The following is a 17,330-nucleotide window of genomic DNA, read 5'->3' as shown; positions in this document are numbered from 1 at the left end:
TTTCTAAATCGTAATCATTTGTCATGATTTTAATTACTTTTTCTTAAATCTTCAGGTTTACCTGAGTTACAACAATGTTTATGCTCTGAAAATGTTGGTGTCTAAAACTGACTGGGTCCTAGCTGCAGAAATAAATAAGGTACTTGAAGCTACTGTTTGTGAATTTATTCTTTTCAACTGTTTCTTATTTATTGGCAATACCGTTTACTAGCTCTTTAAGACCCCGTTCACACTGGGGCGACCTGTCAGGCGACCTGGTTGCCTGACAGGTCGCCTGCCATAGAGAAGCTGTGAACCCGTTCTAATAGGAGCGACACAAGTCGCTCCGACTTAGAAAAAGGGTCCGGAGCTTCTTTGGGGCAACCTGCATTGACTTCAATGTTATGAAGTCCGTGCCGGCCTCTCCGAGGTCGCGGTGGAGCTGCGTGCCGTGACCTGTGAGGTCGCCCCGGCAAGTCGGATCGTCCCAGTTGAACGGGGTCTTATTCAATTAATTTTTAAGAATTAGAAGGTCAAAAACTGTACAGAAACTCTTTACATGTAACCTGCTATTGCTGACTTGACTTCAAGTTACAAGCTCCATTGCTGTTCATTCTTGTTTTACCACGTAGTGTGTCACTCACTTATGAAAGTGTGCAGGTCAAGTATATTGCCGTCACTGGCTGCATACTTGTTCCAAATAGTGAAGAAAGGATAAATTGGAAAGCCCTAAAGATAAGTTAGTAAATTCAGCTCCCATAGTTTTTTCTTAGATGGATCTCTGTAGTTCTTTTATATCTTTATATTATTTTGTAGATACCTAGCTCAGAAAATGTTCTTGTGCCTTTCTTGGAGGTAAACATTTTGCAAGCTGTTTTAATCTAAAATATATCCTACAAGTTGTGCCACTTTGCGTTGACACACTGTTCATGGCAGGTGTGCCAGATAACAATCTAACAACTTGAAAACTGAAGGGAATTCAACAGCAGATCTCCAACATTTAGTTAAAGCGGAGTTCCGGCCACAAAATGTTTTTTCCAATAAAAATACCCCCGGGGCAGTCAGGGCTAGTACATTCCACAATGGATAGCCTCTGTACTGTCCCGGGTCGCACTTACCTTTTAGAAGAAATACTTGCCTTGAAAATTTCTTCTCCAGCGCTGCCATCTTGGATGTGGGCAGCTGAAGCCAGCGCATCCCCTTCTGTGTCCTCTTCCGTGTCCTCTTCTCCCAGAATGCGCCTGCACCGGCCCCGCTCGTCACTTCCGGTGTGGGCACGTCATCCCTCCACAGCTTCTGGGCATGCCCAGAAGCTGTTTAGCAGGGAATGAGGCGCCGCACCGGAAGTGACGAGCGGGGTCGGTGCAGACGCATTGATTCCTGGGAGCGATGGCGTTCAGCTCCCAGGAATCAGTGCAAAGAGGAAGTGACGGCGCGGGCCGCGGCTGCAGAGGGAGGAAGTGGAAGAAAGGGGAGTATATTTTTCTTCAATAACAAGGTAAGTAAATAAAAAAAAAATTGTAACTATCCATTTCTTTTTCAGGTGACAAATAGCAAGCGGATGGCCCAAAATCGATTATGTCGATTTTGTGGCCGGAACTCCACTTTAAGAACATTACAGTATAGAATCTAGAGGACACTCATCTAAGCAGGGCAGGGTGTTAATGGGCCAACATCCCCAATTGCGAAGAACAAGAGAGAACCCCCCTAAGGGAATGAGACTTTAAAGGCCAAAAGTAACACCACCAATATAAAAATTACAAATTTTATAAATTTTAATGTAACACATTAAAAGTCACAGTGATAACATGTACATGGAAAATATAGTAGTGAGGTATACAAACATGTCATGATCACACAAAGATGATGGAGCATTGGTTTCCAGTAGACACCCTACGCGTTACGGGAAATCCCCTTTGTCAGGGGTGTGAATATGGGAACTTGTATGCATGAATCGTTTTTCTGTAAGAGATACCTGCCTGTATTTCCTGAATAGATCAGATGACAATCTATAGGTAGGTGTCTAAATATGAATCCTTAGGGATGACAGCATAAAGGAGGTGCTGGTAGATCATGACTATGCACTGAATAAGCTGGCTCCTCCTGACCCAGACGGTTGTCGGGCTTTATTGGCGTTCACAAGTTATCAGACCCCCTGGTCTACAGGCTTGGATTGCCACTATTATTCAGTGCATAGTCCTTCCTTGTTTTTGCTTTAGATTAACCTTAATCATACTGTAAAAGGTTTGAAAGATTCAACACAAGAAATCACAATTTGTGTGCTTGTTTTTTAAATAGGTTCAGCTGTACACCCTGGAAGAGAACACATTTCTGTCCTTCAAATTGGATATAAGGGTGACCGTCAATGCCAAACAAACCTTCAACCTGCTTTCTGACCTGTGCCGCAGGAAACAGTGGGACCCCTTCTATAAGTGAGCATGGGGAGATAAGATAGGCCAGTGTCTGGTATGTTTCCTTGAATAACTATCATGTTTTCTCTACAGAGAGTGCCAGCTGCTGCAGCAAGTGAATGAGGATGACGCTATTTATCATGTAATCAGTACAGTGTGCAGTGCAGATGGGAAGCTGCAAGATTTTATCATCCTGGCTTCACAGCGGCCGCCCTGTGCTACTGGGTGAGGAACTGGAGCACCTGTCTTAATGTAAAGTGACCTCTTTCATTGTGTGTAGCAGGCTGGGTATGTAAGTTTGTGTGAGGGAGAGAGATGCATGCTGACCTTATGGCCAAAAGTTTGTTGACACCTGCCCATCCCACTTATATCAGCTTGTTGGACACCCAATTTCAAAACGATGGGCATTAATGGAGTTTTACCAATTCTTTACCTTTTTATAACAGCTTCCGCTCTTCTCAGAAGACCCCCCTCCACCAAAAGAAAATTTGTAGGGTTAGGTACTTATGCTGGATGAGAAGATGTGGCTTGCAATAAGCATTCCAATCCACCCAGTGGTGTTTAGTAGAGTTGAGGTTATGGCTCTGTGTAAATGGAAACCGCCTACGTTTCTCACAATAAACTTACCAATCCGTGTCTTTATGGAGCTGGCTTTGAGCACAGGGTCACAGTCAGCTAGAACAGAAAATGGCCCTCCCAAAACTATTGCTACTAAGTTGTCTACATCAGGGGTGTCCAAACTTTTTAACTTCCTGGGCCACATTGGAAGAAGAGGAATTGTCTTGGGCCACACGTAAATTACACTAACCAGATATCATACCCCTAGTCAGGGCTTTTTTTCAGTGGGAATGCGGGGGAACGCAGTTCCGGCACCTTTAGCACTGAATGTATGTAATGGCAAGGGGTCCTGGGGTGTACTGGATGGTCTATTCATGCTTTTTTCTATGGATCTATTGTCACTGAAGGGGATCTATTTTTGTATGGGGGTCTATTGCTGTTAAAGGGGGGGGGATCTACTATTGAGGGAGAGGTCTATTGATGTTGACTGCTGAAGGGTCTATTCATGCTGGTTTTTGGAGGGTCTATTGATGGTGGCTGCTGGAAGGTCTATTGATGGTGGCTGATGGAGGGTCTATTGATGCTGGCTGCTCAAGGGTCTATTGATTCTGGCTGATGGGAGATCTGTTGTTGTTGTTGTGGGTCTATTTTTGCTTGGTTGGTATTTTGTTGCAGGGAGTCAATTGTTGATAGGGGAGGGGGGTCCATTGTTTTGAGGAGGATATTTTGATGGGGGGGGGGCTATTGTTGTTGGTGGGGTCTTTTGTTTTTGGGAAGGTCTATTGTTGATAAGGAGCGGGCAGGGGTCTGTTGCTGCTGGGGGTCTATTTTTGCTTGGTTGGTACTTTTTTTAAGGGAGTCAATTGTTGATGGGGGTCTATTGTTGTGAGGAGGATCTGTTGGTGGAGGGGCAGAGGGGACTATTGTTGCTGCATGGGATCTATTTTACTGCTTTTCTTGTTATCATTAACATATTCCATAAAAATTACGTCGCACCACAAAATGATACTTGGTTCAATATTTTCTAAAAGGGGCGGTACTGGGAGGTGGGTAGGGGGCGGAGACTAGGGGTGACTCAGAAGGGGGGAGTTCCTGCACCTATTCTCTAAGAAAATAAGCCCTGCCCCTAGTTGAACTTGAAGTTGCTGTTCAGTATCACAAATGGTGCATATCTTTTCTTTTACATCTGCTGCTTCTTCAATATAGTCCACTGGCTTCTGATGTCCTGAAGATACAATACTTGTTATCTGTGTCTTGTAACCATTGTTTAACACACTTTTTTTGTATTACATTGTATTTTTAACATCATATCTGGGTTGTACAAGTATAAATGCATTTGTTCACACACGATTTTGTATCTGTACTGCCTGTCTGTATTGTCTCCAAATACGTAATAATAAAAATGATTAACCACTTGACATCCGGAAGATCAATCCCCTCTTCATGACCAGGACATTTTTATGCGATATGGCACTCTTACTTTAACTGAAAATTGCGTGGTCATGCCACATTGTACCCAAAATAAATTTATGTGCTTTTTTTCCCCAATTTTTCCCCACAAATAGAGTTTTCTTTTGGTGGTATTTGATCACTGGGTTTTTTATTTTTTGCGCTTTGAACAAAAAAAAGACAATTTTTGAAAAAAAGAAAATATTTTTTTACTTTCTGCTATAAAACCTATCCAAATAAAAAATAAATTAAAAAATCAAATTTCTTTATAAATTTAGGCCAATATGTATTCTGCTACATGTTTTTGTAAAAACAAAAAACAAAAAAACGTGTTTGGACACCCCTGGTCTACAGTGTCTTTGTACGTTGTAGCATTTCCAGTATACTTCACTTTGTGAAGAAAGCCTTTAACTGGATTGATGTATAAGGAAAGCGAGAGATAGAAATCATGATTGCTTCTTTGGGGTTTGGTTTTTCTAGGCAGCAGATTTTATTTCTTTCTGGTGTTCCCATGTAACAATTTTGTGCAATGATCATAAATAAGATACTTTCTTTACAGGGACCCGTATGTTGTGGCATTTCGATCTGTTTCTCTCCCTACACATCCTCCTATTGATGAATACTCCCGGGGTGAGACCCTTTGCTCTGGATTCTGTATATGGTCAGAAGGAGACAAGACAAAGGTATGTCTTTCAGGAGATCGCATGTTAATGTCTTAGACATAGCTGCCATTCTCATGTATGGTGCCATATTATAAAACCGTATAGTTCTGTAACGGGCAGGGTTGCGGCTGTGCATAGCCAATCTTCCTGGAAGTGTCCTTCATGCATCAAATATTTGTGATGCAATTCCAATAAATGATATCACATTTATATATGGTTGCTTTTGTTGAAGTTATGGTTAGTGGATTGAGGAGAAGGCAAAGTACTTTACTGTGCATTGTTGAATGCTTAGAAGTTTTTGGAAATGTGTCTGGTGCATGTAAGGAGTGTTTTAGTTAGAAATGCAGGGAGTAGGAGGATTGTTGGCCAGTTGATAGATGAGGGAATGGGGGTTATAATAGGGCTTGGGAAGTTATGGGGAACAGAATTCAAACACACTATTCCCAATGTACTGGTACACGTTCCTCAAAAAATGGCTGTGAGTGTAAGTGGGTGCTGCAGCAAACTCCCAATTGGAAAACTAACACATTCAAAGCGGAAAGTATGTCACCAGTACAACCAAGGATTTCCAGAACATGTCCAAAGCTTTATTCAGCGATCACATCATAGTTACAGAAGCAATTTTTTGGAGCCCTGCAGGACCATTTCTTTACCACCCCTTTGCAAGATGCCACATGCCTGCTGAAGGGGTTCTGCGAGTCTCCGAAACATTGCTTCTGTAACTATGATGATATCGCTGAATAAAGCCTTGGACCTGTCCTGGAGATCATTGGTGTGCTTTGCACTTTTGATACCACATTAACCAGATTCCTCCTTTTTACATAGCATAGTATGAGAGAGGGAAAGGAAGAATCTGATTGGTTGGTTTTATGCTTCAGACATTGAGGTTGATTTATAAAAACTGGAGAGTGCAAAATCTAGTGCAGCTTTGCAGAGAAACCAATCCGCTTCTAGATTTTTCTGTCCAAGCTTAATTGAACAAGCTAAAGTTTAAAGCTGATTGGCTACCATGCACAGCTGCACCAGATTTTGCACTCTCCAGTTTTACTAAACCATCCCCATTGTCTTGTTAGTAGAACTAAAGGCAAAACATTTTCTGTCCATTTCGGATAGAATATGAGAGGGTTACAACACCTGTCAGTTTTTTGCCACCTGTGTCCCATTTGGAAGAGGGGGGGGGATTTCACTTCCAGGTCCATATGTAAAACAGGAAGTTAGAGGAAATCCCACCAAAGTGAAGGAATTCCCTGGTTGTCACCATATTGCCACAGTTAATGTCCCCAATGAAAGATTGACCCTCTATTCCAGTTCTACTGGCAACCCAAAATTTGGGATTTTCTTTTATTTTCACTCTCTGTGATAAACAGGAGGAATAGAGAGGGTGAATCTCCCCAATAGGTCACAGACCTCAGTAAAAATCTAGCAGGTGTGTAACCCCCCTCCATCCCATCCCATCCAGGACGAACAAAATGTCTGCATTTAGTTATAATTTAAAGGCAGGTCAGACAATTTTTTTTTTTTTTACTTTTGGATAGAGTGGAGAGGCTGGAATCCCTTGCTGGTGGTTAATGCTATCCAGTGTGCTGTTAGAGGGGTCCTGCTGACTATGCTTTTACCAGACAAAGTTAGTGAAAATCTGCAACGGGGACACAGACAGCAATACAAATCTGATTGGGGTTCTAGCCTTCCCCCACTCTGCTAAAGTGTCAGTGTTACTGATTAAGTGTTCCCCTCGCTTGTTGCCTGGTGAAACATTGTCAACCGGAAGTGAAAGTAACTCTCTCTTACTGAGCCCCAGATGGCATTAGGAACCCCACTCCAGCCAAAGCTTTTTCTCTTTTAATTTTGGATAGACATACCTATTAAAGTTTATACATGAGATCCAATACCAGAGCCAGAGCACATAAACTTTTGAAAAGGTTCATCACTGATGGGGACTTTCTGGTATAAGTGAGAATAGAATTAGGCTAGCAATCATAGTTTTTAGTATCTCCTATATCTCAGAATTTATTGTAAATTACATTACCCTTGATAACTGGTACTGTTTATGTAATTCACTCAACAGGTGTCTTACTATAACCAGTTTACACCCGGCCTCGTCTCACAATTAACAACCAACATTGCTGGACTGTCCTCTGATTTCGCCAGCACGTATCAAGCCTGCGAGAGGTTTCTGGTTGAGAACACAAAGGACTCTGCAGGAGATTTCAACACACCAGAACAATAGGAGACAGATTTTATATTACTCTAACTGTATAGAAATATATATATAATCTTTATAAAGTACTGACAGCTTCCACCTCTTTACCTTGTTGGAAAATGGGAAGGGTAGTTCGGTAGTTGATAGACAACATACATACTGCAGGGGCATGTAGATGATGTGAATGTACAGTATGCAAAGCACTGTGTAAATTGTCAGCCCTATATAAATAGTTGTAGTAGTAATAATAATATCATAGCTTAGTGACGAAAATATATGTAAATCCAGTCACTAAAATCTCATAAGCTTTAACTTGTTAAAGTAAATTTAAAGTAACTTCCAATATTTTAAATTTGCATCTTTCATTAAAATAATTCCTGACGTACAGCCAAACTGTGTAGAAAGGAAGAGCCTGCCGAAAAACCGCAGCATTGAGATACAAGAGATGAATAAAAGGTGAAAACATGACAATTCTTTCTTATACGCAGTGCTTTAGCATTCCTAATGGCATTCAGCCAGGTTTTACATCTACCTAATTCATAAAGAATAGCTATTGATTGCTACGCACATCGCATGAATGGCTCTCTATAAGTAGCATGTAGTAGTTATTCAATCGGTTATGATCTCACATTTGACATTATTTTGTGATTTATTCACTACTACATATTACTTATGTAACTCAAACCATAGGGAGCCATTTGTTCCAGGTATAGTGATCAATCGCTGCTTTTAGTAAGTGATCACCATCACCAATGCCTATGTGCTCCTGCATTATTTGATAATAAGCTAAGGCTTGGTCTTCATTCTCAAAAACTCTAATATCTTTTGCACAGACAACACTTACTTTTGGTAGGAGGGGAAGGGCTTTGATGTTAGTGTTCTTTTGCATGAGATACAGATATTGTCTGTGTGTACAGTGTAATTTGTTGAATACAGAAAAATATTAAACTCATTCTGTAACCATCCAAAAGTGTTGCTTTTGTATTATGCATTTGTTTCAGACTCGCTGCATGTAATACACTCAAAACGAAAAAATGAAACGCAGCAAGACTTTAACCATCAATTGTGGGCAGAAAAACCTTTATTGACAAATATTCCTCAATAGCTATAAAGAAAATAAATCCCCTCTGTGTGCACAAAATGCCTTTGCAAGCCCAGTTATTATGTTGTAGATGTATTGATGACATCATCACTGTGCTGTACACCGCCTATGAGGAGAGCAGAGCTGTAGGAGGGGCCTAGCAGGTCCTCCCACTACAAGCTGCCTTCAGAATAGGGGGTGGAGGCAAGACCAGTCACCCTGCACAAGGAAAGAGTAGCAGTGACCGGTCTTTATTACAGGAAGCTTCTGCACAGAGGCAAAGTTTTACACTGGATTACTTCACATACACAAGGCAAGTAGTAAGAATACACTTGCCTCTTGTATTCAGACAATACTTATCCTGGAGTTCAGCTTTAAAATAGTTTATCCTGAGTCTTGGCAACAGAGGCAAGTACTATTTTTACAGGTTAATGTTATTTTAACCCCTTTCTGCTGACTGAAAACATACATTATATTAGTCTTAGTCCGTAGGGTTCAATATTGGGTTGGCCCACCCTTTGCAGCTATAACAGCTTCAACTCTTCTGGGAAGGCTGCCCATGAGGTTTAGGAGTGTGTCTATGGGAATGTTTGACCATTCTTCCAGAAGTGCATTTGTGAGGTCAGGCACTGATGTTGAAGAGAAGGCCTGGCTCGCAGTCTGCACTCTAATTCATCCCAAAGCTTTTCTATTGGGTTGAGGTCAAGGCTCTGTGCAGGCCAGTAAACTTCCTCCACCCCAAACTTGCTGTTCCATGTCTTTATGGACCTTGTTTGTGCACTAGCGTGTAGTCATGTTGGAACAGGAAGGGGCCATCCCCAAGCTGTTCCTACAAATGTATGACTTGGCACAGAGTTTCTGCATGTTTTTCCACTAAGCTCTCCATGCGTGTCACAGACAACACTGGGGCCTCATCTGTCAAACAAATTAAGATTCATAGGGACAGGTGGCCTTAAATGTCACTGTTACATTCTACATTCCAATGCCATATACATAAGCGAGAACATACAATTTGAAGTAAAAAAAAAAAAAAACATAAGTTGTGAAATGAAAACCCATGTTTTTGTGTGTTAGTAACCATATAACTATATTTGGGTTCTATTTAAGGCCATTGATGCAGCTGGGTCCTGAGTTGTCTATGCCCCAGTAGAATTTCCCAAAAGTCATTAGTCAGGGCATTCAATCTCACCATCATTAAGCAAACTCATTTTGTTTAAAAGTCCTTAAAATTTAATCCAGACCTGCTATGTAAATAGTTTTCCCAGTCATACTAAATGGGTTTATTTTGTGCCTAGCACATTTGCATTACAATATGAACAATTTTTCCCAAATGTAGATCACAGAGTTTCTTTAAATTAAAACTGAAAAAATAACCCTCCTATTGTTTTCAGCCAAGGAAGCTGCTATCTTAGCCTTTGTTTGATTTGCAACCTCCATGGTGCTGCAGATGTGATCAATTATGTCACCAGCCATTTGATACGGTAGTTACATAGCTTTCAACCAAACTGTCAAACTATGTAACAAGCAAACGTGACAGTTAGCATTTCTGGCATGCTGGGGATGTACAGTATCACACAAAAGTGAACACACCCCTCACATTTTATTGTCTTTCCATGTGACAACAATGAATAAATGACACTTTGCTACAATGTAAAGTAGTGAGTGTACAGCTTGTATAACAGTGTAAATTTGCTGTCCCCTCAAAATACCTCAACACACAGCCATTAATGTCTAAACCGCTGGCAACAAAAGTGAGTACACCCCTAAATGAAAATGTCCTGTGACTCGTTAGTGTTACAAGGTCTCAGGTGTGAATAGGGAGCAAGTGTGTTAAATTTGGTGTTATCCCTCTCACTCTCTCATACTGGTCACTGGAAGTTCAACATGGCACCCCATGACAAAGAACTCTCTGAGGATCTGAAAAAAAGGATTGTTGCTCTATATAAAGATGGCCTAGGCTATAAGAAGATTGCCAAGACCCTGAAACTGAGCTGCAGCACTGTGGCCAAGACCATACAGCGGTTTAACAGGACAGGTTCCACTCAGAACAGGTCTCGCCATGGTCCACCAAAGAAGTTGAGTGCACGTGCTCAGCATCATATCCAGAGGTTGTCTTTGGGAAATAGACGTATGGGTGCTGCCAGCATTGCTGCAGAGGTTGAAGGGGTGGAGGGTCAGCCTGTCAGGGCGACCATATGCCACAAACTTCATCAAATTGGTCTGCATGGCTGTCATTCCAGAGGGAAGCCTCTTCTAAAGATGATGCACAAGAAAGCCCGCAAACAGTTTGCTGAAGACAAGCAGACTAAGGACATGGATTACTGGAACCATGTCCTGTGGTCTGATGAGACCGAGATAAACTTATTTGGTTCAGATGGTGTTAAGCGTGTGTGGCGGCACCCAGGTGAGGAGTACAAAGACAAGTGCGTCTTGCCTACAGTCAAGCATGGTGGTGGGAGTGTCATGGTCTGGGGCTGCATGAGTGCTGCCAGCACTGAGGAGCTATAGTTCATTGAGGGAACCATAAATGCCAACATGTATTGTGATATACTGAAGCAGAGCATGATCCCCTCCCTTCGGAGACTGGGTCTCAGTGAAGTGTTCCAACAGAACGACCCCAAACACACCTCCAAGACGACCACTGCCTTGCTAAAGAAACTGAGGGTAAAGGTGATGGACTGACCAAGCATGTCTCCAGACCTAAACCCTATTGAGCATCTGTGGGGCATCCTCAAATGGAAGGCAGAGGAGCGCAAAGTCTCTAACATTCACCAGCTCCGTGATGTCAACATGGAGGAGAGGAAGAGGACTCCAGTGGCAACCTGCGAAGCTCTGGTAAACTCCATGCCCAAGAGGGTTAGGGCAGTACTGGAAAATAATGGTGGCCACACAAAATATTGACACTTTGGGCCCATTTTGGACATTTCCACTTAGGAGTGTACTCATTTTTGTTGCCAGCAGTTTAGACATGGCTGTGTGTTGTGTTATTTTGAGAGACAGCAAATTTACGCTGTTATACAAGCTGTACACTCACTACTTTACATTGCAGCAAAGTGTCATTTCTTCAGTGTTGTCACATGAAACAATATAATAAAATATTTCCAAAAATGTGAGGGGTGTACTCTCTTTTGTGAGATACTGTATATGTTTTTGAAACCTGTTAAAGCGGTAGCTTTAGTTCCGCTTTAATAAACAAGAAACATTTTCCATCCAGCATCTTAAAGGATGAGTTTAGCGCAAATCTGAAAAAAAACTCTATACACCATAATCTCACCAAAATTCTTTCAATGGCCTGAAATAAAGGCCCTCTGTGATTGCTGCCAACACCTATCAGAGTATGTCCACCAATGACGCTACAAACCAAAAAAATGAAACGGTGAAAAAAATGTATTTTCAATTTTCATTTTTTTTTTTTTACTTTTTTTCATTTTTTTTATTTATTTATTTTTTTATCTTTTGCTCCTGTCAGCTTGTAGATCTCAATGAACTACCACGCCACGGTGCTGTGGAGTACCGTAGTAGTTCATTCCTGTCAGGGAGTATCAGCTTACCCGTACAAATGAGAGCTGAAGGGTGCTTTACAGGCTCCAAAAAAAAAGTAATAAAAAGTAAAAAAATGTACATTTATTTTATTTATTTTTTAAAGTGAACTTCTCATTTAAAATGTTCTTGTTACTACAATATAAAACTATCATGGCTGTGACCCCCATTAACCAGTAGAAAATCAAACAAACATTACAAGAATGAAAAAGTTCACACAAAATTTTAAATCTAAAACTCGAGAATTCCAACTTTATACACACTGCAGCTCATGAGTACAAGGTCTAAACACTCTTACGATCAATTTGCAAATAATAATAGATAAAAATTCAGCGCAACTGTATAAAATAATATAATAGAAAGCTGCTATGCACTAAAGGATCAATAAACCAAAAGTCCCAATAACAAATATATAACAAAAAGTGCAGCGCTATCAAATATGGATTATGAAGAAGATATCGAGGAGAGCAGTCCACAGGTGAAAATTATGGTGAAGCATGCACAAGATATAAACATTCAGTGCTCTTCAATGTGCTGGTAATCCTCCACCCAGTCTCATTAGCCTCTCACCTCACACTTAGCCCCTGTGTCACCAGACGGGCTAGTAAGACAAACTTTATCCAAGGATATCACAAATATAGATCAAATCAGTATTCCTCTTCATCAGAAGATAAGGCTCACAGGTAACAGATCACAGGTCCATAAAGCGGGTCACAGGTCCATAGGAAAACAAAGGTCCGGACATAGTGCATTACCGCAATAAATTACTTTATTGAACATAGCATAAAATCATAAAAATTACCTTGTAAAGCACTATACAAGTGCATGTGATGAGCAGATTGTATTACACACAGCGGTCTCGACCGCAATGGATGGCGGGTGACGTCACCGGCCCCTCCCCCTTCGCACGCGTTACGTCCCACTGCACGGGACTTCCTCAGCTAGGGAGCTGAGGAAGTCCCGTGCAGTGGGACGTAACGCGTGCGAAGGGGGAGGGGCCGGTGAGTCCCGTGCAGTGGGACGTAACGCGTGCGAAGGGGGAGGGGCCGGTGACGTCACCCGCCATCCATTGCGGTCGAGACCGCTGTGTGTAATACAATCTGCTCATCACATGCACTTGTATAGTGCTTTACAAGGTAATTTTTATGATTTTATGCTATGTTCAATAAAGTAATTTATTGCGGTAATGCACTATGTCCGGACCTTTGTTTTCCTATGGACCTGTGACCCGCTTTATGGACCTGTGATCTGTTACCTGTGAGCCTTATCTTCTGATGAAGAGGAATACTGATTTGATCTATATTTGTGATATCCTTGGATAAAGTTTGTCTTACTAGCCCGTCTGGTGACACAGGGGCTAAGTGTGAGGTGAGAGGCTAATGAGACTGGGTGGAGGATTACCAGCACATTGAAGAGCACTGAATGTTTATATCTTGTGCATGCTTCACCATAATTTTCACCTGTGGACTGCTCTCCTCGATATCTTCTTCATAATCCATATTTGATAGCGCTGCACTTTTTGTTATAGATCAATTTGCAAAGCCTTTTTTAGCAAGCTTCACTCCGCTTCCTTGAAGCCTTTGAAGCACCCTTCAGCTCTCATTTGGGAGATAATAAACACATTAAATGGTAGTGCTGGCTGTCACTTCAAACAAGGCTTCAGCAGGCTTTCAACACATTTCTGATAATACTAAAACTTACTGAAAACCTGGCTAGCAGCTTATTTAGAGCCTGTGTCAACGAGATTTGATGGACAAGTGCAGCATGCTTTAACATCTGTTTCAGATACTTCTGAGATCATTCAGAATTCATGGCAGATGAATTTGACTTGCAGTTGACCTTCTCCAGCTGCTTTTGCATTCCTGTAGACTTGGATGGAAATAGCAGCCATTCTAATGCAAACAAAAGCCCAACAACACTGACATTAAAACTAACCGCACTCTCTCCTATTAAGATTAGTGTTTAGCATCTCAAACTCGAGCTAAAGGGTGCTTTAGAAGCTCAAAGCTTGTTGAGTATTGCAAATACTTTGTAAAAGTTTGCTATACATACTGCTCTTTCATGAAATAAAGCTGCATATACATGCATGACGTCATCTGTGACATAAGGGGGCAAGGTCTCCCGATGATGTCATCTGGCGGCCACGCCCCTAATGGCTATATAATAAGCTGCAGAGACCGGAGACCGGCAAAATCACCGGAGATGTCGTCGTCGTCGGAGGACCGGAGGAAGAAGAAGAGCCGACAGCAAAAGAGCAGAAGACCGGAGAGGAGAAGACAAGAAGAGCGGACAGCAAAAGAGCAGAAGACCGGAGAGTAGAAGACAAGAAGAGAGGACAGCAAAAGAGCAGAAGACCGGAGAGGGAGAAGACCGGATGAAGATTTTTAATAAACTTTCCAAAACGTCTCCTGTCATTATTTACACACACTGCCTTTTATGGGGTGAATGGGTAGGGGTACAGTGTACCCCATACCCATTCACATAGGGAGGGGGTCTGGGATCTGGGGAGCCCCCTTGTTAAAGGGGGCTTCCAGATTCCGATGAGCCCCCTGCCCGCAGACCCCCACAACCACCGGCCAGGGTTGTGGGGATGAGGCCCTTGTCCTCATCAACATTGGGGCAAGGTGCTTTGAGGTGGGGGGTGCAGAGCCCCCCCTGCCCCAAAGCACCCACACCCCCCCATGTTGAGGGTGTGTGGCCTGGTATGGTCCAGGGGGGGTGGGGCCACTCGCTCCTCCCCTCCCCTTTCCTGGCCTGCCGGGCTGCATGCTCGGATAAGTGTCTGGTATGGATTTTGGGGGGGGCCCCCACGTCTTTTTTTCGGCATGGGGCTACCCTCAAATTCCATACCAGACCCGAAGGGCCTGGTTTGGAATCTGGGGGGGAACCCCACGCCGTTTTTTCCGCATTTTGGCGTGGAGTTCCCCCTCAAGATTCTCACAGCGCAAGTCGGATCACCCTGATCCCATAGGGAACCATTGATTTTGAATGGAGGCAGAAAAAAACGCTGCTAAAAGCTACTGTGACCAAACGTGCAATAACGCTAATGGAAAAAGCTACTAAAAGCACGTTTTTACAGCTGCTTTTTCCCAACGTCAAGAAACAGGTCAGACAAACAATCAAAAGGGTAGCACACTTATTTCATGGGTCCTGGGTCCTGCATCTGGGCTAAGAGCGTTTTGATTGTTCATCTGACCATCTGACCTCCTTTTTTTACTGTTATAAAACTGTATCTGGACTGTTGTGCAGTCGTGTGGCACTTCAATTCACATTTTTGCGGTAGTACATTATAAACCAAGGAAACTGTGGAGATTCTCGGTGATACAGACACTGTCTGCAACCAGATCACCTACACCAATATCATTACAGTATAGTGGGATAGCAATGCCAATAGGATAACTTCACGGGGCGCTTTATTTCTACTTTCTTAATGGCTTGTAGCCTGACAGACAGGGGCGTAACTACAGGGGTTGCAATTGCAACCAGGCCCCATGCTCCAGGTGGCCTGTGCGGCTCCCCTGTAAACCTGGATAGGAGGGGCGGTGGGGGCAGCATGTAGAGAAATCAGTGTCCTCCTTTTTTCCTCTTGTAGCTGCAGGAAGAAAATGGGGGAGATTGGTTCCTCTGTATGCTGCCCCGCCACTCCTCCTACCCAGTTCACTTGTTGTGTTCTGCTGTCTCTGGGCCCCTGTGTGCTCCCCGTGTCCCCCCCCTCCCCACTATGCTCCCTTCCCTCTCCTGCCGGATGCTGCAGGGGATGTGTCACAATAGAGAACCAGGAAGGGGTCGGTAAATATGTAATTTACCAGCTCCTTCCTGAATGGACAGAGTCATAGTCAGTGACATTGTAAAAAAATAAAATAAAATGATAAAAAACAATACAATTATAATACCAAAAAATAAAAACTACTGACACCAGTGGGTGAACTTCCAGTATCGCAAAGGTCACACTTGCAACCGGCCCTGGCATTCCACCACTGTGCGAAGGCCTCAAGATGGCAGGAAGGGGGCCCGCTGCGGAACTGTAATAAAGGGCCCCAGGATCAGTGGGAAAAACCCCAGGCTTGAAGGGAAGGGCCCCCCGGCCAGGGGTCCAGGGGGCCCTTCAGGGTTTCTTGAAGGTTCTAGTTACACCTGATGACAGAGGTATGTAAATCACAATCACATAAGTTTGGTTTTGGGAAATTTGCGAATCATTAGAAATAGAAGCACTATGGCAGATAAAACAGTTGAACAGTACTTTAAACTGTTTGTCTGGAGTTTTGCTTTTGTAGTTAACATGATTACTTGCATTTTAACTAATTCTTTAAAGAATCTTTTTTTTTTTTAAATAAAATTAGATTTTATTGTAAGGATTTTGAATACATTGTATAAACTGCCAACATCTTTTATTCAAAACATTTGTGCAATTGACAGTACCCCTTACTCAGGTTCCTCCCCCATCTACCTTTCAATCTCAACAAACAATACTTTTTTTCTGACTAAATATCTTTTTTTAATCCAGCTAACTGATTGTGGAAACATTTTGAGAAAAAATTTAAAAGAGTTTGTGCAAAAATATACATCCAATTATACATTAATTGCAGGTATTGAAAGATTTTTCTTCTATGTGGTGTAGATGCTTGACATAAGGGAAGAGTAATAATCTGGGGATAGTTTGTAATAAACTCTGTTTGCGGTGTGTGTTCTGATAGTTATTAAGCCATGGTATCCTTCCATGAATGTCCCCTGGTCTTTTGTATGCTCTACAGTTAGTGTGTATGTAGTGGAGGCCTTCAAAAGATGGATAGTGCTTAGCCAACCCTTGCCAAGAGCCACCGCCTGCAGTTGGAAGGACACATCCTGCCACACCCCTTCAAAGAGCTTTAGCATATCCAGCACCATTGGGTCTGTGTATCCATTATCCAGATTCTCAGGAGGCCATCTAGGGGCAATGGTGACCCCTGGAAAAATGTCATTGATGCTGCTGATGAAGTCTTCTCCTTTGATATATCCTGGTGTGCTGAAACTACCATAAGATATCTCCATGCTGATCCACACTGGAACATACAGCAGTTTATCGTTGTTTAGCCTATTTAGTAGACGCAAAGTCTCATTGAGAGAAACATGATCTTTAGGTTTCAGATAGACACCCCATGGGAGAGCGGAAGCAATCACCAGCTTAAGACAGTCTTCCAGAGGAAGTGTAGCAGATGATTGGGCAACCACCACCACCGGTATAAGAGTTGAACTGACCAACTGAACTTCGACTTGAAATGTGAGCATTCCGAAGCTACCTGCAACACAAAGAACATTGTAATTGTGTGAGATGGGATATGCATTATTATTTAGATGCCTGTACATATCCTCAGGCTTTTAGGAGTATTACATGACTTTCTCCGAAACATATTATCAATGACTGAAGGAGCTAGATGAGCTGGTAAGACAGGTTTGAGCAATAGAGGATAAAC

General features: G+C 42.4%; 2 protein-coding genes across 4 annotated transcripts in view; one reads left to right on the top strand and one right to left on the bottom strand.

Moving 5' to 3' along the window:
* The window catches only part of ACOT11 (acyl-CoA thioesterase 11), a 70,489-nt gene extending 63,144 nt beyond the window's left edge, over positions 1-7,345 (top strand). For both annotated transcript variants that reach the window (XM_082264890.1, XM_082264889.1), the window contains exons 12-16: positions 56-139; positions 2,278-2,411; positions 2,484-2,615; positions 4,957-5,080; positions 7,125-7,345. In XM_082264890.1, coding sequence (XP_082121016.1) covers positions 56-139; positions 2,278-2,411; positions 2,484-2,615; positions 4,957-5,080; positions 7,125-7,286 — 636 coding nt within the window. In that variant the 3' untranslated portion in view covers positions 7,287-7,345. The remainder of the gene's footprint in view (positions 1-55; positions 140-2,277; positions 2,412-2,483; positions 2,616-4,956; positions 5,081-7,124) is intronic.
* A 9,134-nt stretch (positions 7,346-16,479) lies between these two features.
* Positions 16,480-17,330, bottom strand: part of FAM151A (family with sequence similarity 151 member A) — a 34,290-nt gene continuing 33,439 nt past the window's right edge. For both annotated transcript variants that reach the window (XM_082266198.1, XM_082266197.1), the window contains exon 8: positions 16,480-17,152. In XM_082266198.1, coding sequence (XP_082122324.1) covers positions 16,486-17,152 — 667 coding nt within the window. In that variant the 3' untranslated portion in view covers positions 16,480-16,485. The remainder of the gene's footprint in view (positions 17,153-17,330) is intronic.

The sequence above is a fragment of the Pelophylax lessonae genome (genome assembly GCF_965119305.1).
Source record: "Pelophylax lessonae genome assembly, chromosome: 8".
NCBI lineage: Eukaryota > Metazoa > Chordata > Amphibia > Anura > Ranidae > Pelophylax > Pelophylax lessonae.
This window is presented reverse-complemented; position numbering and strand designations above follow the sequence as displayed.